The sequence below is a fragment of the Panthera onca genome, chromosome A2 (assembly GCF_046562875.1).
Source record: "Panthera onca isolate mPanOnc1 chromosome A2, mPanOnc1 haplotype 2, whole genome shotgun sequence".
In the NCBI taxonomy this organism is placed as follows: Eukaryota; Metazoa; Chordata; class Mammalia; order Carnivora; family Felidae; genus Panthera; species Panthera onca.
This window is the reverse complement of record NC_138340.1, coordinates 17,077,422-17,104,321: the sequence shown is the minus strand read 5'-3', so window position 1 is coordinate 17,104,321 and position 26,900 is coordinate 17,077,422. Positions and strand designations below refer to the sequence as shown.

General features: G+C 50.3%; 2 protein-coding genes across 8 annotated transcripts in view; both read left to right on the top strand.

Moving 5' to 3' along the window:
- SMARCC1 (SWI/SNF related BAF chromatin remodeling complex subunit C1) overlaps positions 1-4,923 on the top strand; it is a 173,046-nt gene extending 168,123 nt beyond the window's left edge. For 3 of the 4 annotated variants that reach the window (XM_078443122.2, XM_078443121.2, XM_078443124.2), the window contains exons 27-28: positions 144-320; positions 2,550-4,923. In XM_078443122.2, the coding sequence (XP_078299248.1) occupies positions 144-320; positions 2,550-2,647 (275 nt within the window). In that variant the 3' untranslated portion in view covers positions 2,648-4,923. Of the gene's footprint in view, positions 1-143; positions 321-1,997; positions 2,280-2,549 lie in introns of those variants that run through there. The other variant, XM_078443123.2, reaches the window with a different exon arrangement.
- A 5,730-nt stretch (positions 4,924-10,653) lies between these two features.
- The window catches only part of CSPG5 (chondroitin sulfate proteoglycan 5), a 53,814-nt gene continuing 37,567 nt past the window's right edge, over positions 10,654-26,900 (top strand). For 2 of the 4 annotated variants that reach the window (XM_060630900.3, XM_081793960.1), the window contains exons 1-4: positions 10,655-10,916; positions 11,519-12,632; positions 15,614-15,802; positions 17,617-17,692. In XM_060630900.3, the coding sequence (XP_060486883.1) occupies positions 10,820-10,916; positions 11,519-12,632; positions 15,614-15,802; positions 17,617-17,692 (1,476 nt within the window). In that variant the 5' untranslated portion in view covers positions 10,655-10,819. Of the gene's footprint in view, positions 10,917-11,518; positions 12,633-15,613; positions 15,803-17,616; positions 17,693-23,992; positions 24,539-26,900 lie in introns of those variants that run through there. The other 2 variants (XM_060630898.3, XM_060630899.3) reach the window with 2 other exon arrangements.

The window sequence follows — 26,900 nt, the reverse complement described above, 5'->3', positions numbered from 1 at the left end:
ATAGAGATTATTACAGATTATTGTTCTTTTGGTCTTTTAAATCCTTTGGAGGGTTAGGTATTTGTATTTAGCATTCTTGGGCATTGAATTGATCCCTTTCTTCCTAGTACACTTACCTTAATACTTTAAATCTCTTTCCACAGGTCAGATACCAGGCCCAGGTTCCATGATCCCTGGGCAGCCCATGCCAGGCCGCATGATTCCCACCGTTGCAGCCAACATCCACCCGCCTGGGAGTGGCCCAGCTCCTCCCGGTATGCCTCCAATGCCAGGAAACATCTTAGGACCCCGGGTACCCCTCACGGCACCTAACGGCATGTGTAAGTAGCGTGGTGGGGGGAAGCATCACCCTAGGGTCTCTCTGGGAGGGCTGGAGACAAGGGACAAAGGCTTTGTTCTCTAGATTATCTATAGTGTGGCAGGTCCGTGGACAGTGCAGCCTGTGACAGGGATTCCAGAAGATCGATCTGTGGTCCATGCTCTTCACCGCCCCTGATGAGCAGGTGCACAGGTGACGAGTGCAAATGCTTGCAGCGTTTGGCTGCATGTGCCATAACCTTTGTGGCCTGCACTCTCGACACTGAGGTCTGTGGGGAGGCCAAAAGGTCATTCCTCGCCTGCTCCTATTTAAGCCGGTCTAGCTTGAATCTTATTAGACATACTGAGCTGCTAGTTGTTTTCCTACAGGAGCCTCTATGGACACAGGTTTCAAAATTGGAGGGTCAAAGAAAGAAAAAAACAGTTTAGGGCAGAAATAACAAGTTTCTCATATCTACTCCGGGATGTCGGTAGTAGCAACTTAGACTAAGGAGGGAGTATTGAGGGGCTATGTTGAGAAGGAACAGGAGGTCCCAGCAGACTCCATGGAGAGGACACAGTGTGTGTCTGGCAGGTGTATGAAGCCAGTTCCTTGCTCTCCCTCAGTCCTGGCCTCCAGAAGACTGCTTCAGAAGCTCTGACCTGTCCTTTACTCCTGTAGATCTTCTCAGAATGGTCCCAAAATGCAGTCAGTAGTGGCCAGATAACCCAGCCACGTCTTTAGTCCTGGTTCATTTAGATGTTCACATACGTGCCAAGGAGTCAACTCCTATTGACGGTACCGAGAGCTAGGTCTCGAGAGTTCCTAGTCTCCAGGAGCTGTAGTTGGGAAAACAAGAAACGAACAAGTGGATAGTAGTATACAGGATTTACCACAAAGTGCCTGGAGTGCGCTGCAGCGCTCAGGGAGGCTTCACAGGGCCAGGAGGCAGGCTGTATAAAAGCTCATCTCCTTTCTCTCTGGGCCCCTAGGGACTGAGATAGTGTGGGAGCATGGAAGAAAGCCGTGTAGCTGGGTATAGGATCATGACAATAGAAAAAATGATCTCCTTTGAGTCCCAGTCAGAGGTTGTAGTATAGGGATACTTCTTTTCCTTGGCAAGAGAACCTTCACGTCGTTAACTTACAGATGGTAGGCAAATGTGTCAGCCTGCCAGGAGACTTGCCCGATTTGCCATCCCAGTTGCAAGAGCTGAGATCGCTGGTCTTTACACTGTCCAGGATTTCATCCTGAAGGGCCGTCAGGGGAGCACCTTGAGAATATGGGGGGTTTCGGGTCCCCACTACCTGCCACAAGTGAGTGTTTCAGGGATTCTGAGCCACTGACTTGGCTGTTGGGTACCAGGCAGGCCTCCTCGGCCAGGGTGCTTCCTCCCTTCAGGCCTTAGTTTCCCCCTCTGAAAAGAGGACTCAAGAGATTTGACCAGTGGGCTCTCTCTCAGAGCTTTGAAGAGCTTTGGCAGTTTGGTGGCAGTCTCTTGGGGGGAAGTTGGATGAACTGACCAGTGAGCAAGGCTGTGCTTGAATTATTTATTTGTTTCATATGTTTTTATTTCTGACAAAATCAAAAGGTTTTAAAAGCCCTGGATTAAATAATCTCTAGGGTTCCTTTGTACGCTAAGCAGCTAAAGTTGAAATAGGAAAGAGCCCCAGACACTGATACTAATTGTTCCCTTCAGGACCTGACCTAGTTTTGGCCAAAAATCCAAGGACTGCAGTTCAGGAGCTGTGGGGCATCCCAGGACTGTCCACCTTGTGAGCAGCCGCCTCGAGTGAAGCTCTCTGGCCCTGGTGGAGACACTTAATCAACAAGAAGTTATTGATAATCTATTTTGTGCCCACCTAGGCCAGGCACTGTGAGAGAAAGAAGACCCAGAACTTGCCCAGGAAGGAGCTTATCATTTAACTGAAGAAATAACAATTAGAACCATCAAAATGCAATAAACTCAAAATACACTTAAGTTCTGACAAGGTCTGGAGTGATTCTTGGAAGGGGTGGGCCTCGCCTTGGAGGAGGTTGGGACAGATTCAGACACCCCAGCACCTGAGCGGGGACCTGGAGGGCCAGTGGACCTGAACTGCGAAGACCACAGTGGCAGCAGTGCCACAAAGTCTGTGCTGATTGCCTGCTGCGAGGAAGATTACTTCCCGTGGCATCTCTCTCTGAACGGGCTCTTCCCCAAGCCCTTGCGTTTCCAGCAATGACGAGTCCCTCTTGGCTGTGTTTGCAGATGCCCCTCCGCCGCAGCAGCCGCCACCGCCTCCGCCGCCCACGGATGGAGTCCCTCCGCCTCCTGCTCCAGGCCCACCAGCCTCGGCCGCCCCCTAGCCTGGAAGATGCAGGCCGTGTCCACGCCCGGCGCCACCAGCTGGAGTGCGGATGACGAGACTTGTGTTCCTCAGCTTCCTTGGGTTTCTTTTAGGATTTTTCTCCTCACAGCCCCAAGCACGCATCCCATATTTCCCCATTCCTCTTGCCAGCCCTCTCCATGCTCTGACACCTCTTGTGTTAGTTCCTCAGCCAGTACACAAGGAGAGGCTTATGGTGACAGTGTGCCCTGGTCATCCTGACAGTAGCCCGCATCCCCCACAGCCTGGTGTGGGGTATGCGTACAGTTTCTCTGCAGGTCCTGTCAGCATTAGATTTTGATGTCTGTCATTTTGGCTCCCCCACAGTTTTTTGCTTTGTCTTATGTGGATAATGCTTTATAATCATTATCTTTTTTTTTTCCTTTGTCATTGTTGCTTTAAACGAGAGCATCCTAAGTTAATAGGAACCAAAAAAATGGTGATGGGCAGAGGGAATAGCCAAAAGGAACATACCTAAAGGCATTATAAGTGACCTTATTTCTGCTAACCTGAGCTGAGATTGGTGCTGATGATGAAGTTTCATGAGACTTTTGCCCCACACAGACGCACCAAAATTCGAAGAGATGGGGAAGGGACCCCACTGATTTTATTCCCAGCGAGGACCATGAGGGACCTCCACCCTGAGTAGCGGAACATGCCCCTTCAGTCCCTGGTAGGGTAGCGCACAAGCATTAGAGCAGACCCACTCCATCCCTGGCCCACCGGTTTGGCTTTCTATGCAGATGGTTTGTTGGTTTGGGGGAGGGATTTGGGGAGGCATTCCTTAGTTCCCTAGACTAGCCAGGAAAGCTGTAGGAGTCTAGGGCAATGACTATCGAATGAGTCTAGTCCACTATTCACTGCTTTGTACTCATTCTTTTTTTCCCTCTTTCAAAAAACCTTTAAAAAGGAAAAAAAAAAGAAAAAAGTAAGTAGATAGTGCTAAATATTCTAGCTCATGGAACTTGGTTAGGATGGCTGGGGGTTCAAGTCCCCAAACTACCTCTTGCAGTCCAGGGTGAGTGGGGTTTAGTGAAGCGGTACTTTAGGTTTGGGATGGGATTGGAGAAGTGGGGCAGGATCAATGGCCTCTCACCTTCTCCCTTCCCTTTCTGAGATCTCACATTCCATCTGTCAGGGTTGCCAAGGAGATGCTGGGGGTACCAAGGAACCCAGTTGGCAATCAGAGCATCATGCTTTTGAGGGCTGGGGTACTCGGAGTGGGAGATTGGAATGCCATTCCAGAGGAAGAGCCACAAAAATGCCTTAACTTGAGCCCATTTCAACCCCTGCTGATGAATGACTTGAGAGTTCTTGGTTTTTTCTTGTCCTTCCTGCCTTCTGTTCTTCTGTGGGTGGGGGAAGGGTGTGTTTGGTGGAGCTTGATTTCCAAAGCACCTGGCCTCTTCATGTCACCCTCTCAAGTGGCAGTTTCATTATTTAGAATGCAAAGTGGAACACCTTTTGGGTATCTTTTTCTATATATTCTGTAAAGCTTTACATATGAGAGGATGTAGGGAGGTATTTGTAAAACACCTCAACTTTTTCTCTTAGTATCAGAAAGCAAAAAAATAAATAAAACCACAATTAAAATTTGCCTTTCAAACCCTCAGGTGTTGCCTCTAACCAGGTAGCCCCGGTTACCATCAGAGTACTGGAACCAAGGAGACCTTGTTCCTTTTGTGTGTGTGTTCTAGACTCTCGGAGTGAAAATGAGCTCGTTCCTGCTGGAGTTTGATTCCAATGCATTTGCCTCCAGAAAGATCCCAGTGCCTTTTGACAGTGGCCAGGGTTTTTTTTCCCTATTTCCTGCCAGTCTTTCCCAAAGGAAACTCATTCCAAATACTTACCTTTTCCACTGGGTTCTTAGAAGGAAAATGGAATTCTGGTTCATACTGTGGTCCCTTGTAACCTCAGGTCTTTAATGTGATCGCTTTCAAATTTAAAAGATCCAGGTGGAAATATTTTTACTATGCTGGTAACAATTCTACAGAATACCTGAATTCTTAACACTGTTATGTTTCAATATAAGTGGTGACTTTTTCTTTTCATGTCTTTGATCTGGTTTCGTTCCTGTAATACAGCCACCCAATTTTGGGGGGGGGGGGGGATGGGAATAATACGTGGGGTTTTTTTTGTACAAACGTGTCTCAGTGTGGTGTTATTTTGGAGAAGGGGGAGTTTTGGAAGATTGGAGGAAATTGATCAAGAAGGCCTAATCTCCCTTTTTCAGTGAATAAATAGAACGTTTCTGGATTCTAGTCCCATTCTCTGCATTCACACATCAGTCTCTTCATGTGTCCTATGAAGAACCTAAATATTCAGCCCCACCCAGTCCTGGTCAGCAATTAAAGTTCAGTGATTCGGGGCCTCCTGACTGACCATTTCATGACACTTAAGGAGTATACGGTTAAATGTGCCTTGCCCACTGTTTGTTTCCATGGTAAAAATGAAGAAAGGGGTATGGCCAACATCCTGACCCTGCCAAGAGAAGAATGAGTAGTTTTGCTTTGGCAAGCTAGAGAATGTCAGGATGCAGTGTAGACAGCCTCAAGTTGGAGGCAGGCCTTAAGGGCAGTTAATTCTGTGAACCTTGATACACTTTTAAGGACAGCCTTTGAGCACCCACAGATGCAAACCCTGTGCAGAAGACAGAAGCCATTGCCTTCAAGATGCATATGAACCCAGTGAGGCAAAAAAAAGTGGAATCTGGGTCTGCAGAGAGGTGAACGTTCGGCTTCTTCCAGAAGTGTGCCGGGCCAGTTGTGCTTTGCTTTCAGACCTGTTCCAACTCTTCCCTCCAGTAAGGGATGTTCAGGCCAGCGGGGTCCCCCAGAGTTCCATTGCTACCCTAGGGTGATGAAGGAGGTTAATCCTTGATCCAAGTTAAAGACTGGTTTATAAATTTGAGTGTGAGTTCTATTTAAAGCATAACAGGACATGTACAATCAATCTCTCACAGTCTCCTCAGATCCTTACTGTGGTGTGGTTCCCCCAAATGTGATTAAGGACAGCAGTTTTCCAACCTCAGTATGGATCAGGGTCACCGATAGGATTTTTCGCATGCAAGCAGCTGAGCCCCGCCCTCAGAACTGATTCAGTAAGTCTGGAGTGAGTTCTGAAATTTTGTGTTTTTAACGTATTCCCAGGGGATCCTGATGCACCTGGTCAAAGGACCACCCTTTGAGAACCACTACTCAGGAAGGCTGTATGGTAGAGCAAGATCTCTACGGTTCCTGACAGTCCATCCTATGAGCTCCATTAGCCCAGTTAACATTTGCAGGCGTATGTGCCAGGCATTGGACCTTGCATGCCATGAAATAATAACTATGAATAAGGTAGGCAAGGCCACTGCACCGCAGGCCGCTTATGCTCTTATGAGGTGGAGGAATACCAGACCCAAAGTAGCTAGTAAGAAATAGGATTTTTTTAGAGAGTGCCAAGTGTTCCTGAAGAAAAAGAAACGGTGTAATTGAGCTTTCTGGGGGGTAAGGTAAATAGTCTGTGAATTGGATGTGCTTTCACAATTTCTGGCCTGTCCTGTCCCACTGGATGTGCTAACCCGAGGAGGGTTCATCTTTCCAGGAAGACCTCATCCTAATAGAGCACCCTTTTATCTGGATATGCAGTGCCAGCCCTGAGTCTTTATGGAAACCCCGCTGCTTTCTGTTCAACCGTTCCTGGAACATGATGGCACTTCAGTTGCTCCTGTTGACGGAGGACTTCTTGGGGACAAGGTCAAAGTACTTTGATCCCCTGTTAATGGGTTATGTCCATCCAAGAAAGTCACCTTGCAGAATGGGATGGAAGTCCAGGAGCCCTGATGTTGGGTCTCCTTGTGAATGGCCCCCCTGGACTTCATTTCCCTGTGGCTTGTTTTTAGGCCTGCCACCTCTCCTATTAGGAAGCACCTTTGACCCTGAACTTGAAACCAGAGCTGAGACAGTAGTGACTAAAGGGGGAGAGTCCTGTGAATCAGCTTAATCAGAGGTTCCAAAAACAGCCGGAGCTAGCTCTCCCCGCGGATCCCCCAGCCCTCTCCCAACTCGTGAGACCCCAAGGAGGGAGAGCCTTTTCTGATCCCCTCTTCCTGTTCCTCACCTGCCTTGAAGAACTAGATCCATCTTTATTCTCTTGTGTCCCCAGAGGCCTCTCGAGGCCCTTCCACTACAGACCTTTAGGGTATAGCCTTTGCAAACTTCAGCAAAATAGCCATGCCTTAATACAGCACTGTGACCACCACCTTTAGACAACTGAGGAAAGAAAATACTCCCCACTCTCTTCTACGGCAACCTCCCACCTAAGGTGCTCTCACTACCACCAGATGGTCCCTGAGGGAGTTAGGAAGCAGCAGTGACATTGGATGGTAATAACCCCGTTGCACAAGCTGATTTCCATGGCTGATTTGGCCCTGCCACTTAGGGATTTCCCATGGCCATCCAGATTGACTGGCATTCCTTTTTCCGGTCTGCTTATGGTACAGTAGCTGTGGGGTTCCTGAGAAGCACTTGGAGAGGTCGCCAGCTGGGAGAGGCCTAGTTGCTCCATATCTGATGCTGTGTTGGCTGTGCTGTGTGGCTTTCTCCCAAATGACTTGGCTTTAGGGTAATGAAATTCAGGGGCTTTTGCAGCAGTCTTGCAGCAAACCCACTGCCTGCCTGGACAAGATGCCCACCTCTAAATTGTCACATGCTTTTCTAGGATCAATACTTGTACAATTGAGAAGAACCCAGTTCCTGCGTGAGGAGGTGGTTGTCAGCGCTAATAACTCAAGTCCCTGGCCCTTGGTTCTTCTCTTCTTCCTGGTAATAGTGCAAGAAGGTCCACTACCAGCAGCTCATCCCCCAAAATGGTCAGAGCTGACTGCCCTGCAGCCCAGAACTCTGCTGGCAGGGGAGAGGCCATGCTAGATGGCCCTTTCTGACTCTGACTTAGGACATGAGTCTGGATTATTGTCACACTCTACCCTGTTAAGAAATCATAGCATTAATGTTTCAATGCCCAGGTGTGGGTGTTGGGGTTGGGAAGAGAGGCAGGGCTTCCATTCTGCCAAGTGAGGCCTGACCTCTGCATCCTGATCACTCTTATGAAATGAAGCAAGAATGAAAAGGTTTGAAATCAAGATCTTAGCATAAGTCCTGGCCTTACCAATCTGTGTCAGTGTGCAAATGTGCAAAATGGTAAGGTATTTGTAGCATGATGGTGAAGAACGAGACAAATTAGAGTACAGTACTAGGAAAACTAAAATGACAGTAGTTACTACTGAGGAACCATGCTGCATCCTGTCCCAATGAAAGTATGTCCCAGCCATGGCAACCAGAGCAGCTCCTGCCCTGGACAGCCCCCTAGTTAAGCTAGAGGCTTTCTGTGCACATGGAGGCAGGCTGTAGCCATGGCAATGGGCCTTATGCCTGCTTTGGTACTGGAGGCAGGTTGCCAAACCAAATAGGAACCTCCGAGGCATATGGAATCTTCATAAAGCATCCCTGATGCCCAAATGCAAAAAACTTGAATGGACATGGGCACAAGCTCTAGATCTAATTTTCCTTTTCTTTCACTCCTATGTCTTAACCACTGTGCCCAGAAAAAGTATTGCATTCACTGGACACTATGTTTACCACTTTCAACATATGTGAGTTGAGTTACTCTCCCAAGGTCACACAGATCTGATGCCGAATCCTGCTGTGTCACACCCCATTGCACGATGAGCTTCCATCCATCTCAGAGGTGTCACCAAACCAGGTATGCTGTGCTGAGTTCTGAAACTGCTGGTGAGGTCTGCTAGGGAGGATCAGAATGAAAGTGAGTGGCAACCATTGATATAAAATCCCAAAATGAAGAAGGTTAAAATTTGTCTCCCAGGAAGGGAAGAAGGTCGTTGAGGAAGGAGACTTTCCATATTTCATTTTATACCATATGCTCGTTATAATTCAAAAATTGAATTTAAGGGGTGTCTGGCTGGCTCAGTTGGTGGAGCATGCAACTCTTGATCTTGGGGTTGTGAGTTCAGACCCCAGGCTGGGCGTGGAGCCTACTGAAAAAAAATTTTAATTGAAAATAAAAATATATTTAAATATTTAATGAAATATTTTAAAACGAAAAACAAGTAGCTAGAGTCTTAACAAAGAAGTGGAAGAATGGCCCCGTTCAGACCTTATGAAAAACACGCGAGTAGTTGTCATACCCCAGACCTCAAAGGGACCCATCCTTGAGGCATCCTTCCCACACAGACTGGCCTCAAGAAGGAGGAGATAGACGTGTCCACCAATATCCTCCACTCTGACAAACCACCACTCAAGAGTCCAGGAGACACAGAGAAGCAGAGGAACACCTAAAAACATGTACATAGGCCAAAAAAGAAGATACAGGGATAAGCTACAGACAAGGGAAGCGAGATGGGGTTGGAGGCTGTATTAGTGCCTCTGCGGCCAACCAACAAGTACAAAGCCCAGCCTGACCCTCTGCTCAGAGAAGGTGGTTGTTCCAAACTGGTATTTACTGTCCCCAGAGGCAGCAAGAAGCCATGTGGAAAGAGCCTCAGGAAGTCAGCCCCTTTGCGGAAAGCTCCAGACCTATGGTTCTGGGGTGGGAGTACCTGGTTGCCATTCATTTGTTTATGCTTCTACACCACCTCAGGGAGCCTCCCTGTGCCTGACCCTGTGCAAAGTGCCTTGCAATCCAGTGGGGAATTATCGTAGACAATTCAGTGACAGGTTCGCAGAGGCAAAAGGTGACAGGAACTGAGCTTTCTGGGGTAAGGAGTTTGCCAGGCAGACCTGGAAGGAAGGGAACACCAGGCCTGCTTAACAGACCGCTGCAGCAGTAGTTTCAGTGAGAGAAACACACTTTGAACCAAGGAAATCCCATCCAGAGCCACACGCTAGGACATTAAGGGATAGATTCTCCAATTTAGTCATCTATGTGGCTGCCTAGTTGCAGAAATGGGAGTGTCTCAAATACCAGGGGTGTCACGTCTAAAGTGTTGACCCTGAATGTCATCATTCGGGTCATTAACACATCAGGAGGTAGACGGTTGCTTTGGGCAATAAACTAGGTAACTAGGCCACAACTCTCCAGCCAAGCAGGGCTCTGGGGATGAGGGGTCCCTGGCCGAACTGAGCTTTGGACGGCCCGCAGACTACTCTAACGCTGGGCCTGGTGCCCGCGCGTCCATAGGCTGTGATCTAGGCCATTTGGGTCTGTCCAGGAGCTTTAACTTTGGTGACCTGGAGCACATGGGCGGTGATGTATCCTGCGAGGAAGGGACCAGGATTAAAGGCCGCTGTCCAGGCTGCCCCGAAGAGGCAAGAAGGAAGGTGGGGTAGTCGCAGTCAGAGGAAGGTCTTGCCCCCTGCCCCTGGGATGCATTGCGGCGGGCCTGGCTGTGCAAGGTATGGGCTTTGGCTATGGACGGATTAGGTCTGATCCGATTAGAGCCCGGGCCGTCGGCTTCGCCCCCTTGCCTGGCGCTGCCAGCGCCCGCCCCGCCCTCGTGGACACCCGCAGACCTCCCAGAGACCCTTCCCCTCCCCGAACACGGCATTGGCGCAGAAATCTGAGAGGCTCCGTGCACCCCGGGCTCGGCTCATTTCCACAGCTCCAGCTCGGGCTTCCGCCCCCTGCGGCCCTTCCGAGCCCCGCCCCAAGCTTGCGGGTGTCTGGGCCCCCGCCTCCGTGCTCGCCGCGTGGCGGGTGGGTTCCTCGCAGGTGGGGGGCCCGTGCCAGCCCTCCACGGGGAGGGCGGGCCCCGCCCCACAGGTCTCCCGCCCGTGCACCTGTCGGCTAACGCCACGCACGGCGCTGTGCTCCGCACCCGCGCTACTCCACGTCCGTTTGTCTTGGCGTCCCGAGCCGGGGGTCTGTCTGTCCCCGGCAGGCGGATCGAGCGGGGCCGGCGTCAGAGCTACGTGCGGCGGGGCGGGCGCGGCGGGCGGGGTGGGGGCGGCGCTGAGCGCGGCAGCGGCGGCGCGGGGAGGCGGGGAGGCGCGGCGCTCCGGGGACAGCGGCGGACGGCGGCGGCGGCGGCATGCGGCTTCTCGCGCTGCCCATCGTGGGCTGAGACGGCCGCAGCGCGGGCGGGAGGCGCGGCGGCCGGTGAGCCGAGGGCGCAGCCAGCCGGGCAGACCGCGGACAGCGGTCGGGGCGCCGCGCCATGGGCCGAGCCGGGGGCGGGGGCCCGGGCCGGGGGCCGCCGCCTCTGCTGCTGCTTCTGGGGGCCGCGCTGGTCCTCGCCACCCGGGCCGCGCCGGGTAGGTACCGACTGCGACCAGGACCCCCGCGGCCCTCGCGCCCCACCCTGGGCCAGGGTCCCGCTGGCCTCGGGTACAGGCGGAGTTAGCGAGCTGTGGCAAGGGGGCGGGGCAGCTCCTTGCCCGCGACCGGGGCGGGGGAAGGGGCGCGCGAAGAGGTGGGATACTTGGGGGAGGCCGAGGGGTTGGGGGCGGCCCCGGCCCGGGTGTTCGGACAGAGGTGCCGGTTGGGGGAGGGGCCTGGGTGGGAGGGGCCTGAGGGTGAGACTTCGGGGCGGGACCTTGAGGTGATGGGGCCATGAGGATGAGAGTTGGGGCGGGGCCTGGCGTGGGGCGGGACCCTGAGGGTGCGACTTTAGGGCGGGGTCTGGAGGTGAGGTGGAGCCCTGAGGGTAAAACCTCCGCCTTGGGTGGGAGGTGGGAGCAGCCGCGGGTACACTGCGGGCTTGTCGGGGGCGGGGTATGATGGCCGAGGGGCGGGGCCTGAGCGAGAAAAGGGCCTGGGCGGGGTGGGGGCGGGGCCTTGGGAAACCTTGAATTGGTCTCTTCGGGTGGGCGGGGGGCGGGGCCCTGACGCCGCGCCCCCTACCTCCCGTCCACAGCCCGTGAGGCTGGCAGCGCCGTCGAGGCCCACGAGCAGGTGAAGAGCATCCTGGCGAGGGAGCCGACTGCCAACGAAACGAGGGAGAAGGCCGGCCCACCAGCAGCTGAGGAAGATGAGACCTCGTGGACCGCACCTGGCGGTGAGCAGGCCATGATGGGGCCTAGTGTCGGGCCAGAGGAGGTGCTGGAGGCGTCGGCAGCGGTGACCGGCGCACCCTGGCTGGAGGCTGACAGCCCTGGCCTGGGTGGAGTGACCGCAGAGGCCGGCAGCGGCGACACCCAGGCCCTTCCAGCCACGCTCCCGGCTCCCAAGGAGGCCCTGGGACAGTCATCGATGGCCCCCTCCATCCCCAAGGCTACAGAGGCCAGCAGACCACCCTCCCCCACACCTGGCGACATGCTGAGCCCCGGCCCAGAACACCCCAAGGAGAGTCCCTTGGAGGTTTGGTTGAACCTGGGAGGCAGCACACATGACCCTCATGGGCCAGAGCCCACATTCCCCTTTCAGGGCACAATGGAGCCCCAGCCAGCGTCAGATATAATTGACATCGACTACTTCGAAGGATTGGATGGTGAGGGCCGTGGTGCCGACCTGGAGAGCTTCCCAGGGTCGCCAGGAACCTCAGAGCACCACCCTGATACTGGGGGAGAGACCCCTTCCTGGAGCCTGCTTGACTTATACGATGACTTCACCCCCTTTGATGAATCTGACTTCTACCCCACCACATCCTTCTATGATGACCTTGATGAAGAGGAGGAGGAAGAGGAGGATGACAAGGATGCAGCGGGAGGTGGAGACCTGGAAGATGAAAGTGACCTTCTGGTGCCTACCGAGAAGCCTGGTCTGGGGCCCGGGACTGGCCAGCCTACCAGTCGGTGGCATGCTGTCCCCCCACAGCACACTCTGGGGATGGTCCCTGGCAGCAGCATCGCCCTCAGGCCCCGCCCTGGAGAGCCAGGCAGGGACCTGACCCCAAGCGAGAATGGCACTGAGTGCCGCAGCGGCTTTGTGCGACATAACGGCTCCTGCCGGTCAGTGTGCGACCTCTTTCCAAGTTACTGTCACAATGGCGGCCAGTGCTACCTGGTGGAGAACATAGGGGCCTTCTGCAGGTAAGGGTGTGGCAGGCAGGTGCACAGGGGCTTGTAAAAGAACTCCTGAAGAGTGTATGTGAGGCAGACTCAGCAAAGAGGGGGATGTGATAGGCACAACTTCCAAGAGGTTGTGTGTTCCCAGGCCAAGAGGATCAAGAGACATTCACTCAGATATCTTCTATGGGGAACTACTTCTTAAATGTACTTCCTGTGATCTCATCACAAGGAGAGATTCCTCAGAAATAAGATTTTGTATTTCTTCCAAGCGTGTTTTCTTTATCAAACCACTAAGCTTTATAAAGGCAAAGGGAGGGGACTTCTCTAAGGGTTTTGGAAAGAGGTCTTTACTGGCTTCAGGTGTTTCGTTGGAGAGTTCCGGCTATGCTAACAGAAAAAGTAGGCCTATAAGCCGACTCTGGAAGAAAGATGGCTGCGGAGCACTCCCTCTGAGCCATGTGTGCGGCTACAGGAAGACCCTATCTCCCTGCAGGGCATGTGTAGGGAGGTGGGCATGTAAAGTCAGAGTGAGGACCTTCTTATTGGGAGCAGACCCCAAAAGCAGCCATTCAAAAAGGTCAAGTCAAACAAAGTATCTTTCCTGGCATATCAGATGTGGTAGGGTCTCTTAATTTGGGGTAGTGGATTTTTCCCTTCTACCTTGATTTTTGTCTTCCTTGGGATACCCAGTGCAGAATGTTTTGAAGACCCAGAGAGGTTAGTGTCTCTAAGGACATTGACTGTAGCCACCATCCCATGCCACCTCAGGAATACCTCATACACCTGCCGTCATGGCGTGAGAGCTCACTGGCTTTTTGTGGAAGAATCACAAGTCAGGGGTGATGTGGATAGTTTCCTTGTCTCCATCCTCTACAGGCCCTAGAAGTAGAGTAGAACCCCCAGATTCCTCTGGTACCTGTTTCCATTGGTCCTAGGAGGAGAATTTCTGTAATCTGGGGGGTCTCTTTAAATGTCATTCCTGATGTTTCTCTTTCTTGGTTTTTTTTTTTTTTTTTGGAGGTGTGTAAAGAATTCAAATTCTGTAGGTCTTGATGTTCTGATAGAAGAATAACATGTAGAAGGCGTGAATGTTGTGCCTTTGGCATTAAAGCTTGACTTCTAGTTCCTTCTTTCATATAAATGATCGTGAGATGATTAGGGTCAGTCATATAGGATGTGCCCACACTGTTCTGATTGGAGTAGTCCAGTCATTGCTAAAAGGAACCATGATCAAGAAATTATGGCAACAAGACCTTGCCTGTTGGTTAAGGGCTACCAGAAATATGTGGAAACCCTGTGATTTTGCTCCTCAAGCTTTCGTTAGGGGAACTACAGTGATGATTTTAGCCTGGGAGCAGTGAAATCATTATCTTCCACCCTATCGGAGGCCCGCATTTTCACCTTCAAAGTAGTCTTCTCCTATCACAGTATGAAATGTAGGGTCCTTGCTGCTTCTGGAGAGCTAGAAAAGGTCCCAGAACCTCCTGGAGCTCTTGGGACGCCCCAGTGAGAAATTAAGCTTGTCCTTAGTAAGCTGTGTGGGTGTGCTGACCAGGGACCCTCCAGTGGGTCCTGCCTCAGAAGGGCTTTTCCATAAGTCTCCCCCTGCCCACCTTCCCCACCCCCTCAGCCCCCCCCCCCTTGCTCACCTTCCATCCCGGGGTCACTCTCCGGCCTCCCCCCTCCTCCCCCACAGCCTCCTCCTCCCGCTGTGCACAACCAGGCTCGGCTGTGGCCCGGAAACTGTTTTGCATTCCACTCACAGGAGACTGCCAAGCCCTCAGTTGCAGACTGCAGCATGCCTTTGTCTCCGCCGCCCTGGCCCACTGCAGGGAAATGATCGGAGCTACAGCAGAACTTCTCCAGAGCAGCAAGTTAGCAGGATCTTCTTTCCCCGCCCTCCCCAGACACATAGCCTCCCTGGACTGCAGAGGGTCAGTTGGAAAAGAAAGAAATTTCCTGTTAAGTCACATCTCCCCACCCTATTCCGGAGGTGGAGGAGCCCAGTTCTCCAATGCTTAATTTCCCCATTCCTGGACCCCTTTTCTCTTGTCTGTCATTCACCCTGAGGTTCATGTCCTCCCTCATTTGCCTGCTTCTGTATCCTTCCACATCTTTCCTCTTTGAAGCAGCCTGGTTCCCATGGAAACAGCAATGTCATTGGAAGAGTTGGAGCCTGGGAATGTCCCCAAGGGCAAGAGAAAGTCACTCAACAAAAGGACTAAAACCCACCCAGAGGGTTGATTCTCACTGTGCTTTCCTGACATTTCTCATGGTAATAGGACACGAAGTTTTAGGGGCAGAATTTGGGGGGCTGCGATAGGAGGGGAATGTACATCCATCTTTGTGTTCGTCCTTGTCTGTCACTTCCTTACATTTTGGCGTCTGGATAGCCTGGTGAACTAGATGGGACTGCAGAACAGCAAGATAGGTTCTCACGTGCAGAGTGAATTGACTGCTTTTGGAGCCAGAGGTCCTATTATCTTGTCTTTCACCCAGAGCCAAGGGCAGGGGGAGCTGAGAGAATCCTGTGATTGTCATTGAGGCTGCGAGGGGGAAAGCCAGGGTTCTCACCCTCCGCAGTCACTTCATACTCATGGGAATGACCAGTTCACTCAGTTTCTCAGTGCCCTGGTTGCCTTGTTTATATCATGGACCTTAGCGCTGCTCTGCCCACTTCATGGGACGTCTAAGATTTACTTAAATTCAAGTTAGTTAACATACAGTGTAGTACTGGTTTTAGGAGTAGAAGCCAGTGATTCATCTCTAACATACAACACCCAGCGCTCATCCCAACAAGTGCCCTCCTCAGTGCCCGTCACTTCATGGGGTGGTTGTACAGAGTCTCAGCTATGAGGCCTGCACAGATCGGGGACATCTCACTTCCTCAACACAGTCCCAGGAATGGGCTGTTGAGGTGAGTATGGGGCTCAGGGACCAGGCCCTCGCTGTGGCCACGGCTGTCTGCCTGTCATCTCAGTCTCTCTCTGTCGCCGCCACAGGTGCAACACACAGGACTACATTTGGCACAAGGGGATGCGCTGCGAGTCCATCATCACCGACTTCCAGGTGATGTGCGTGGCCGTCGGCTCGGCCGCCCTTGTACTGCTCCTGCTCTTCATGATGACAGTGTTCTTCGCCAAGAAGCTATATCTGCTCAAGACAGAGAATACCAAGCTGCGTAGGACCAAGTGAGTCTGTGTGGGCCCGCCCCACCTGACCCTACGCCCGCACCCCTCCACCTGCTCCAGGGACATCGTCACGAGGGGCCCGGGCACCTGCTCTACATCCCTAGTTGTGTTTTTCACACCAAACACTCATCCAAGTGTATCCATTCCTATGCGGGATGTGCTGGCATTGCCGTAGAGCCCAAGACCCCGTGGCCCCTCTGCCACTGTCTGGCACTATTCCCGACACCCCCCACCCCGGGGATAGATGGTGCTTAAAGAAAAGGCCACCAGTGCACCTGGCTGTGGTCCCCCGTGTAGGTCACTATGCTCACCCCACCACTGGCTGACTGCACCTGTTTCCCAGGGCTTTGTCCGTCATGGCCGGTGTGAGGATCCCACTCACACATCTACAGGAAGGAACCCCAGCTCCCTCAGACCTGCTGTCAGTACGGGCTCTTCCTCCGCGAACACGGAAGAGAAGGGGCTTGGCAGTGCATTGCTGTAGAAAACTTGTCAACCCTTGGTCGGGACAAAAGTGCAAGGAATTTCGGGAAATCCACTTTACCTCTCCTAAGTAGAATATTGGGCGTGGGAGGGGCTAGGCTTAACTTCTGCTGTGGATTTTAAGGGCCAGATGGGAATAGAGTCTCGTGTCAGCTTCTCTCTCAGCAGAGGAGTGGCTGCTGTGTGCTTGTGTCAGTCAGCACGCATTTGCCTTTACATCCGTGCCTTCAACACTTGGACGTGACCTTATATGCTGAGAGAATCACTCTTAGCACTGAGCCAAAGAATGTCCTAAAGTGTCACTGGAGTCAGAAAAGGAGGAGGTGGCAGTTCAGCCGCCTGGGGGCCCGTGAGAAAATTTATGCAGAACTGCCCCCAACCTCCCTTTTACCCTGTTGCCCCCTTATCCCCTCCCCCTGACCTGAGACCCCCTCCAGAGAATGTGACTGAAGGACTTTCCCTGGGCCCTGGGAAAAGGACAAACACCATCTGTTGTTGCTCCTTTGCTGGGTAAACTCATGCAACGTGCACTCGCTGGCCTTTCAGCTCACCATCCTGGGGCAGAAGGGGTCTCTCCATTGTGCCTGTGCACTGAGGCGGGGCCGTATCTGTGCGTGTGATCACAAGCCAGGACCCTTGTTTCCCCACGCCTGCACCCAGGGTGGCTGCAGCAGAGGGGAGCAGAGGGAGAGGGTGCGACCACCTATCAGGATAGCTGCTGAGGAGGGTGGGGGAGAGAAGGGGCAACTGCTAGAGGGGCAGCAGCCAGAGACAGGGCCCGTTCTCGGCCTTCCTCCCCTAGCAGGCTACACATTTTGTACAGAGCATGGCCCCCGTGCCCCTTCAGCTCAAACGCTGTCACCCTCATTTCCCAGGGCCGGTTACCGCTCTGATAACACCACACGTAGCACGACAGATACTGCTGTGCTGTACTGACTCTAAGATACACATCGCCCCTGCCCCCATATTCACATGCCTGAAATTGGTCGCTCGTATCTTATAACCACTGTTGGCCAGATGCAGTCATGATGTAGATGTGAGTGCCTGGTGTTCGCGATCCTGGCCAGAGCTGTTCATATCACCATCAGTTCTTTATCTAATGTCACAATGAGCTACTTCCAGTATATAATAAACGCTCTAGGTGATAAGAAAGTATTGGATCACAGTTTAAATGGTAGAAGTTTTTTTCTCAGCGGTCCAGCATGTAATGGCACATCTTATTACGGCCCATGGCATTTGATGAAATACAGTATTTGACCCAGGAAGCTCTCGTCAGGTTTGGCCGTGATCACTTCACTCACATTTTCCCTGCTCTCTTCTGTCCTAACCAGCAAATTCCGGACCCCGTCTGAGCTCCACAACGATAACTTCTCCCTCTCCACCATTGCCGAAGGCTCTCACCCAAACGTAAGGAAGCTTGGAGACACTCCCCGTACCTCCTTCCCCCCTGCCCTCACCTTGGCTCTCTGTGGTAACTTGTCTGTCAGGTAACTCGTCTTCCCCCCACAACTCCCCTCAGGCTAATGCACACCCGGCCCCTACCCTGTCTTTGATCTATTTCCAAGTGAGTGTGGAACCCCTCCCCACAGCTCTGGAGGTCAGCTCAGGGTGACCTGCTGGGACGGGGATTGTGGAACTGAGGGCAGGATGGCGTGTCATTTCCTTGATGCGCAGAGTTACAGGTAGTATGGAAGCTCTTTGTCTAGGAGGACTCCTGATTTTTAGCTTCGTCTAGACTTTAGAAGTCCGATTTGTCTTTCTCCTTTTCTCTCTATTTTCTGTATCAAGAAGAAACACTCTGCTTTCATTGAGAGAGAATTTCCTGGCAGGCACTGAAGTGAATGGTAGTTGCTCTTTGGGATGAGAGCAGAAACCTCTGGATGGCTAGGAAAACAGTGTCCTTTGTATTGTTTAAGCACCCTAAAACTGGCAGGCATATATCCACTGGTGAGGGTAAGGTAAGCACAGAACACTGGTGGAAGCATGAGTCTGGGGGTAAGTTCTCTTCTTAGGAAGATGGGCTTGTAAATGTCAGTTGAAACCCAATAGAAGGTCCCAATAGACCAGTTTCTAAAGATCCAGGCTTAGTGTGTTATCTGGACCAGACAACCAGTTAAGTACTGGATACTGTCAGAGAGAATTTCATAAATAAAGCGGAAACCATCCAAGCTCCAGATCGTGTCATGGCCAAGTCCAGGAATTCGGCACATGGCTCGTGCTACCGTATGGGACAGCACAGATCTAGATCGTTGTTTTCCTTTTATAGATGGGTAAAGTGTAGCCCCCAGAAGGAAAAGAGAGAAGAATAGTAAATGGGACCTTGTTCACCAAACCCCAGGAAAGAAGAACTTGGCCTGGTGGAGGAGGAGCAAAGAGGTCCTTTAAATAAGAAATGAAAGAGGTTAGTTTAGGATAATTTTTTGAAGTCTTTGATATAAAGGGTAGAGAAACAACAGATATTATTTTACTTGGTATGCATCAAGATATTAATAAGTTCAAGATGGACATAATAACCGAGGAAACAAGATGTCTTATAAACTTTAATCTTGATAAACACATTCATCAGCCCACAGGATGTAGGCCTGTGCGTATACCCCCTTCCCACCTAGCCCAGCGCCTCGAGGTAGTATGCATTCAGTCATCTGTGGAATACTGGTGACTGATGGCCTACTGCAAGGTCTTCTGGTTCTGTTGTCTGATCTGCCATCTCATACATGTGGGGCAGCAGGTCAGACCTGTACGATGGTTCCTCCAGTCAGGGTATTCATTGTCCGCAGAGTGCAAATGTCTTAAGAAAGTTTCTGACACATACATTTTCTGTCACCCCAAGTGTAGAAAGACTCCTTCCCTCTTCCCAAAGAGGGAGAGGAAGGAATTAGCTTTTCTCGGAGGTCTTGGTTGCATGAGCCAATACAGAGGTTTCCAGTTCTTCTTGGCTGACCCAACTTTGTGGAAGGGACAGCATTTGTCCATGAACGTTCCCACTGACCTTGAACTCAGAACATGGCAAGCCTTAAAAACGGAGTGGAGCAGGGACTGGGCAGCTATGGCGGACTCTACTGAGAAGGGCCGTGGGGTTTTCTGGGCCGTGCTCAGGACATCTCTCAGTGAAGTGGCGGCAAGATGAGTTCTGGAGGTCTCTGTCACCTCTTGGATCTCGAAGGTCATTCCCACCTGGCATCTTTCCCTCAACTTGTGTCCCAGGGGACATCATGTCCTCTCTGCCAAAGCCCTGAGCATGAGAGGGGATGCCTGTCCCGTCCAGCAGGGTGTGTACTTGTGGATTTTCTACCTTCATCTCTTAACGCTCTCCACCTAGCCCAAAAGTCAGACTTGGTCATACTGAAGGTCTTGCAGGCACTGGCAGTTAAGACCGTTGCCACTTTATTATGACGTGAAGCCCTATCTGTTGCTTCAGCCGCCACATTGGCTGCTTACCAGTGATGTTAGCAGCAGGATGAAAGCCGGGAGATCTCCAGGCGAGCTGGGAGGGGGAACCAGGAGCCTCCAAGTCACACCCACCCATGTAGTCTCTGCCACCTCCTTCCCCTCACCCCTCAAATGCCCTTGGTATTGAAGGCTCTGAAAATTTTGGAGAGTCCTACTTATCTTAGGGGTTATTTCTTTTACATAAGTGAAGTGGACTGAGTGGGTCATTTTCCCCACCCATCTCCAGCAATCTCTACAGGCCACACTCTGAATGATTTCAGACAACATCTGGGAAGGAGCCGCTGCTGGTGTCTGTGCCGGCGACACTTCCCCTCCCCACCACGGCTCCAGTGGCCTCGTGCGGCTCCTCGCCTGGGTTCCACAGCCAGGGAGCCAGTGGCCGAGAGTGCGTGGGCCCTGGAGCTGAGCAGCCAGCCCCCGAAAGGAGCATCGGGGAAAGGGGAGGAATGGCTAGCGTGTGGGCAGCACAGCGTGTGGGAAGTCACCCGAGTCCCATGGCAAACGCTGCACCGTCAGCGAAGGTCGTGGATATAACTTGGTCTTCCTGAGATTTGACAGACCTTCCAGGATTTCAGTCTAGTAATTACTAGACTTGTCCATGGGGTCCTTTAGTCCTCCCCTGACCTCCCCATCCCCAGTTTAAATCTTTCTTACTCCTAGGCTCGATTTCTTTCATGTATTTGGTAAAATACTGACTGCCCATCCCCTTCTGAGAGAGATTTGTGTCTGGACAAGTGGGGGTGCGGGCCTGAACCCACACTACCCCTGGGCTGAAGGATGTCCATTTGGCTGGGGTGGAATGCCGGGAAGGGGGACGCAGAGCAGTTGCCAGGACTTAGGCCAGATGGAGGGCCAGCTCCGTCTCCACGAGTGACTTCCGCAAACCAAAGGCAGACGGGCCTTCTGCAGAGGGTTTCAGCAGCCCTAAGCTTAATAGGATCTAGTTCTGGAGGAGACATGTGGATTAGGATAGCTACATCTTGGTTTAGACACTGCCTCACCTGTGCTGTTTGTTGGAAGTACTTAGCTTGTCTAATAGCATCGTGGGATACATATGTTCCTTATTTTTAGAATATCCGTATCCCACCTATCGGCCCAGAAGTCGGTTTTCTCATCTGTCTAAATCCCATGAGCCCTCAAGGGGCCAGGTTTCATTTGGGCCCTCACCTTCATGGCATCACAGCTTAGATGTCCAGATCTGTAAACACCCCTAAATCTACTTTTCCTCACATGATGCCCCTGTTTGCCCTCAAAGCCTGTCTGATGTCAAGGATGGGGTGGGGGGAGCAGGATGTTGAACAGCACGGAAGTGAGAACTGTCCTCATGAGAGGGTGGGTGAACACAGGCTATCCTCTCTTGTTCCATGCTTGCTGTGATCCAAAGTCTGTTCTATCCAGGATCTTTACTTTTTTTTTTTTTTTTAAGTTTATTTATTTATTTTGAGTGTACTTGGGCATGAGTTGGGGAGGGCAGAGAGAGAGGGAGATAGAGAATCCCAAGCAGGCTCCGTCCTGTCAGCACAGAGCCCAACAGGAGGCTCAAACCCACGAACCGTGAGATCATGACCTGAGCCAAACCAAGAGTCGGACGCTTAACCGACTGAGTCACCCAGGTGCCCCGACCCAGGATCTTTAAAGGCCCACCTCTCAAGCTTCCGTGCCCAGTGTCTTTCCCCAAACCACGCAGAAGTACATGGAATGAAAATTGCAGTTCTACCCCCTCCCGCTTCCCTCTCCCTAAAGCCTGTGTGTGTACGTGTGTGTACGTGTATACATATACTTAATATATCATGGAGATCTTTCCATCTCACCACATCTAAATTTATGCTCTTGAAAAGGTTTTTTTCTAAATCTCTCCCAGCAGTAATAGAAAATACCAAGTACCTGAAATCTGCCTCAACACTATATGAAGTTCATTTCTTCTTATTCTTGTGGAGTTGTGAATGGGGAACGTGTGTTCTCCTGTTGTCCATAAATCATTCCTGAGGTCTTTGAAACTGTATTATAATGCTGTATTCAAGCCAGTCTTCTGAAAAAGTGCTAAGTGAGGCTGGGAGCAGGGGGAGGTGACAGTGGTTTGTTTAGGCACAGGACTTTTGAACACCCGTAGTGTCCTGTATAAGCCTGAAGCCTTTCCCTACCTTCTGTCCAACTAGTCACTACCCTGACCTAGTGCTGTTATGGGTCAAACTCAGTAGCAGTCAGCATGGGCAAGGACTCGCCACAGTTGTGTGGAGACTGTCATGTTCCTTCAGCATGATGATGACCTTCAATTTTGGAAGTGGTTAAACCAAGAAAGGTCTGAGCTAGCTGGTCAGATAGCAACATTCTCTACCCTTCTGGCCACCGGTGAGCCTGCCTGGGTGTTCACCCAACCTCTTTGATCAGCAGAGTTCCAAGCACTTACAATAGCTATTTGGAGTGCCTAAGAAGGAACTGAGGCCAGCTGAATCACACTGGGTATATAGGCATATCTCCAAGGTATTGTGGGTTCAATTCCAGACCACTGCAGTAAGTGAATGTCAAGATAAAGCGAATCAGACAAATTCTGTGGTTTCTCAGGGCACATAGAAGTGATGTTACAGCGTGTAATCTAGCAGGTGTGCGATAGCACTTTGTCTAAAAAGATGTACGTATTAATTAAAAAATACATTATTGCAAAAAATGCTAATCACTATCTGAGCTTTCACTGAGTCATAATCACTGATGACAGATCACATAACAAAAATAATAATAATGAAAAAGTTTGAAATATTGCGAGAATCACCAAAATGTGACACAGAGACACGAGGTGAGCAGTTGCTGATGGAAAAATGGCACCCACAGACTTGCCTGCTGCAGGGTTACCACGGACCTTCAGTGTAATAACATTTTGGGGCGCCTGGGTGGCTCAGTCAGTTAAGCTTCCCACTTCGGCTCAGGTCATGATCTCACCCTTCGTGAGCTCGAGCCCCTCATCGGGCTCTGTGCTCAGCTCAGAGCCTGGAGCCTGCTTCAGATTCTGTCTCTCCCTCTCTCTCTGCCCCTCCCCTGCTCGCAGTCTGTCTCTCTCTCTCAAAAATAAACCAACATTAAAAAAAATACATTTAAATTTAAAAAATTTAAATTTTCAATGAAAAGAAACGGCAGTGTCTGCAAAGCATAATAAAAATGAGGTGTGCCTGTAACCCCCAGATGGCCCTGCAGGAAAAGCACGGCAGGAAGGCCGGTGCCACTGTGGGAGTTCTCTGAATGCCCAGAACACAGACCTGGAGGACTATGTACTGGTGTGGGGTTTCCAGAAAACCTCTGACAAGCAAATTCAGTTCAGGGCCAGGAGGTTGTCACAGGGCTGCAGGCAATGTACATGGAGAGACATGCATACATGGGGCGGGTTCACGTCAGAAATGGGTGGGAAGCTAGCCGCATGAGTATTGTGAGTATTGTCTGACGCGAAGCCGCACGAGTACCATGGAGGCGGCCAGACTCACCCGGGCATGGATTGTAAGTTAGCATCTTTTTTTTTTTTTTTTTTTTTTTTTTAACGTTTATTTATTTTTGAGACAGAGAGAGAGACAGAGCATGAACGGGGGAGGGGCAGAGAGAGAGAGGGAGACACAGAATCGAAAGCAGCTCCAGGCTCTGAGCCATCAGCCCAGAGCCCGACGCGGGGCTCGAACTCACGGACCGCGAGATCGTGACCTGAGCTGAAGTCGGATGCTTAACCGACTGAGCCACCCAGGCACCCCTAGCATCTTTTGGTAGATCAACTTCTCCTGGTAAAGGGGCACGCACATCTCTGGCCTCTTGTCAAAGGAGGTATACTTGCCATGGGGAGAGGGGCCCTAGTTTTGCTGGGAGCAGCTCTGCACCTGACCATGGGCCTATTCGTGCCCCTGACTAGGGGAGCTCCCTGACCAGTACCTTTCTGGGAAAGCAGAGCCTCAGCAGGATGGAAGGCCCTGCCCAAGGGGAGCTCTGAGACTCTTGAGGGGCCAGATCAAGTGTTAAAGGGACTATTTCTCTCCCCCTTCCCCCACCCCCTCCCCCTCCCCTCTGAAAACCTCAGACTGGCCTCCATTAAAGGGATTTGTAATCCGGTTACCTGCCAGGTTTCATCCCTGTCTGGCTAGTATTTTTTTAGGAAGACATTCCTAGAAAGTAGCTGCTAAGAGTCTTAGAGCCTCTTTCTTTCTTCTTTCAAAAGCCTAGAGTGTTATTTGATCCCTCTACCCACTGTCTCCTTCATGCCCCTCCTCATCTTTTCTCCTCTTCCAGGATGACCCTAGTGCTCCCCACAAAATCCAGGAAGCTCTCAAGTCCTGCCTGAAAGAGGAGGAGTCATTTAACATCCAGAACTCCATGTCACCCAAACTTGAGGGTGGCAAAGGTGACCAGGCTGACTTGGAGGTGAACTGTCTTCAGAATAACCTAACCTAAAGCAGAACAAGAAGAGAGGAAATGGGGGGAGGGGGGGTGCGGGGAGAAACATGACCTCCTCTTGTACAGAGTCTATTTCTTGTAACCATTTGTTAAACTCTTTTCTTTTTCTGATCTCATGGCATGCTTTGATGTATTTTGTACAGGAGGGGAAACACACACACACACACACACACACACACACACACACACACTAAGCAAAGAACCCAAACAAAATTGCATACGTTGGGTTGTTTTGTCTGTGCTGTCTGTACATTGCTTCTGCTGCTGTGATTTCTAAACCTACGCTGTTATTCAACTACTTTTTTTTTGTACTTTGACCCACCTTTTTTTGAAATAAGAGTAAAAAACAAAGTTCTTGAAATAAAACTTTTTAAAAAGCCATTTTCCTAATGTCATTGTGTCCACTCACCACCCATTCTTGTCAGTTTGAGTTGGAATTCTTACCTTCACTAAAAGCGTATATTTGTACATGTTTGAAATCCCAGAAATGGTCTATATATTAGCTTAGATGGCCATAACAAAATACCACAGACTGGGTGGCTTAAACAATAGATATGTCTGGAGGCTGGGTGTCCCAGATGAAGGTACCACCAGAGTCGGTTTCTGGCAGGGCCTCTCTTTCTGGCTCGCAAACAGCCACCTTCTTGCTCTATCCACCAATGGCCTTTTCTCTATGCACACGTGGAGAGGGAGGTCTCTGGTGTTACTTCCTCTTCTGATAAGGATGCCAGTCCTATGGATTAGGGCCCATTTAACCTTAATTACCTCTTTATAAGCCCATCTCCAAATACAGTCACATTAGGGGTTAGAGCTTCAACATGCAACATTTGGGATGACACAATTCAGTCCATGAGTCTGTAGAGCCTATTATTAAGAATACCCTTTCCTAGGGGTTCCTGGCTGGCTCAGTCAGTAGTGCGTGCTACTCTTGATCTCAGAGTCATGAGTCCCCAGCCCCATGTTGGTTGTAGAGTTTACTAAAAAAAAAAAACAAAAAAAAAACCACAACAACAACATTCCTTCTTTCATAAATATTTACTGAGCACTTAGCCAGGCATTACGCTAGATGCCAGGAACCCTGGGTGAATAAGACATACCCTAACCTAAGGAAATTAACAGTATACTTGAGAAACAGAATTCTAAATAAATAATTATAATACACTGTGCCAATGTCATAATAGAGGTATATACAAATCTGTAAGAGTTGGAATTACTAGTTTAGAAAGGCTTCAAGGAGAGAGCTTTAAGTTGGACTTTGAAGGATGAGGAGGCATTTTTCAGAATCATGTGGGAAGAGAGGACATTCAAGGCAGCACGAGGATACCCATAGGAAAGTCTTGCCATATGACCAAAGATTGTGAGAGGGAGGTGTCCTAGGTAATGAGGCTGGAAAGGGCAACTTAGGACAGATTGTGAAGGGCCTTGAATGCCATTAAATATGCTGAAACAATGTCAGATTTCTTTTCTTTTCTTTTCTTTTCTTTTCTTTTCTTTTCTTTTCTTTTCTTTTCTTTTTATGGTTTCAGGTGTAGAATTTAGTGATTCATCACTTAAATACAGCACCCAGTGCTCATCCCAACAAGTGCCCTCCTTAATGCCCATCACCCATCTAGCCCATCCCCCCCCACCTCCCCTCCATCAACCCTCAGTTTGTTCTCTGTATTTAAGACTCTCTTGTGGTTTGCCTCCCTCTCTGTTTTTATCTTATGTTTCCTTCCCTTCCCCTATGTTGATCTGTTTTGTTTCTTCACATATGAGTGAAATCATATGATATCTTTCCCTGACTGACTCATTTTGCTTAGCATAATACCCTCCAGTTCCATCTTGCAAATGACAAGATTTCATTATTTTTTATCGCTGAGTAATATTCCTGTGTGTGTGTGTGTGTGTGTGTGTGTGTGTGTATCACATCTTTATCCATTCATCAGTTGGACATTTGGGCTCTATCCATAATTTGGCTATTGTCGATAGTGCTGCTATAAATATTGAGGTGCATGTGCCCCTTTGAATCAACATTTTTGTATTTATTCTTTGGATAAATACCTAGTAGTGCATTTGCTGGGTCATAGGGAAGTTCTATTTTTAATTTTTGAGGAACCTTCATACTGTTTTCCAGAGTGGCTGCACCAGTTTGCATTCCCACCAATAATGAAAAAGTGTTCCCTTTTCTCTGCATCCTTGCCAACATCTGTTGTTTGCTGAATTGTTAATTTTAGCCATTCTGACAGGTGTGAAGTGGTATCTCATTGTGGTTTTGATGTGTATTTCTCTGATGATGAATAATATTGAGCATCTTTTCATGTGTCAGTTGGCTATCTGGATGTCTTCTTTGGGAAAGTGTCTATTCATGTCTTCTGCCCATTTCTTCACTGGATTATTTGTTTTTTGGGTGTTGAGTTTGATAAGTTCTTTATATATTTTTGGATACTGACCCGTTATCTAATATGTCATTTACAAATATCTTCTCCCATTCCATCGGTTGCCTTTTTGTTTTGTTGATTGTTTTCTTCGTACCTCATCAGATTTGTTTTCTAAGAAGACAGCTCTGGAGAGAGTGGTGACGGCAAACAGAATGGAGATTGTATCAGTGCAGGCAACAAACAAGGGTGGATTCGAGAGACAATTAGGAGTTCAAATAGCCAGAATTACTACTGGGAGAGTTTTCTAGAATTTTGCCTATGTTCAATCTGTGATAATTCCAATAACTGGAATTGCTGTGTGTGTGTTTCTGTTGCCTAATTTC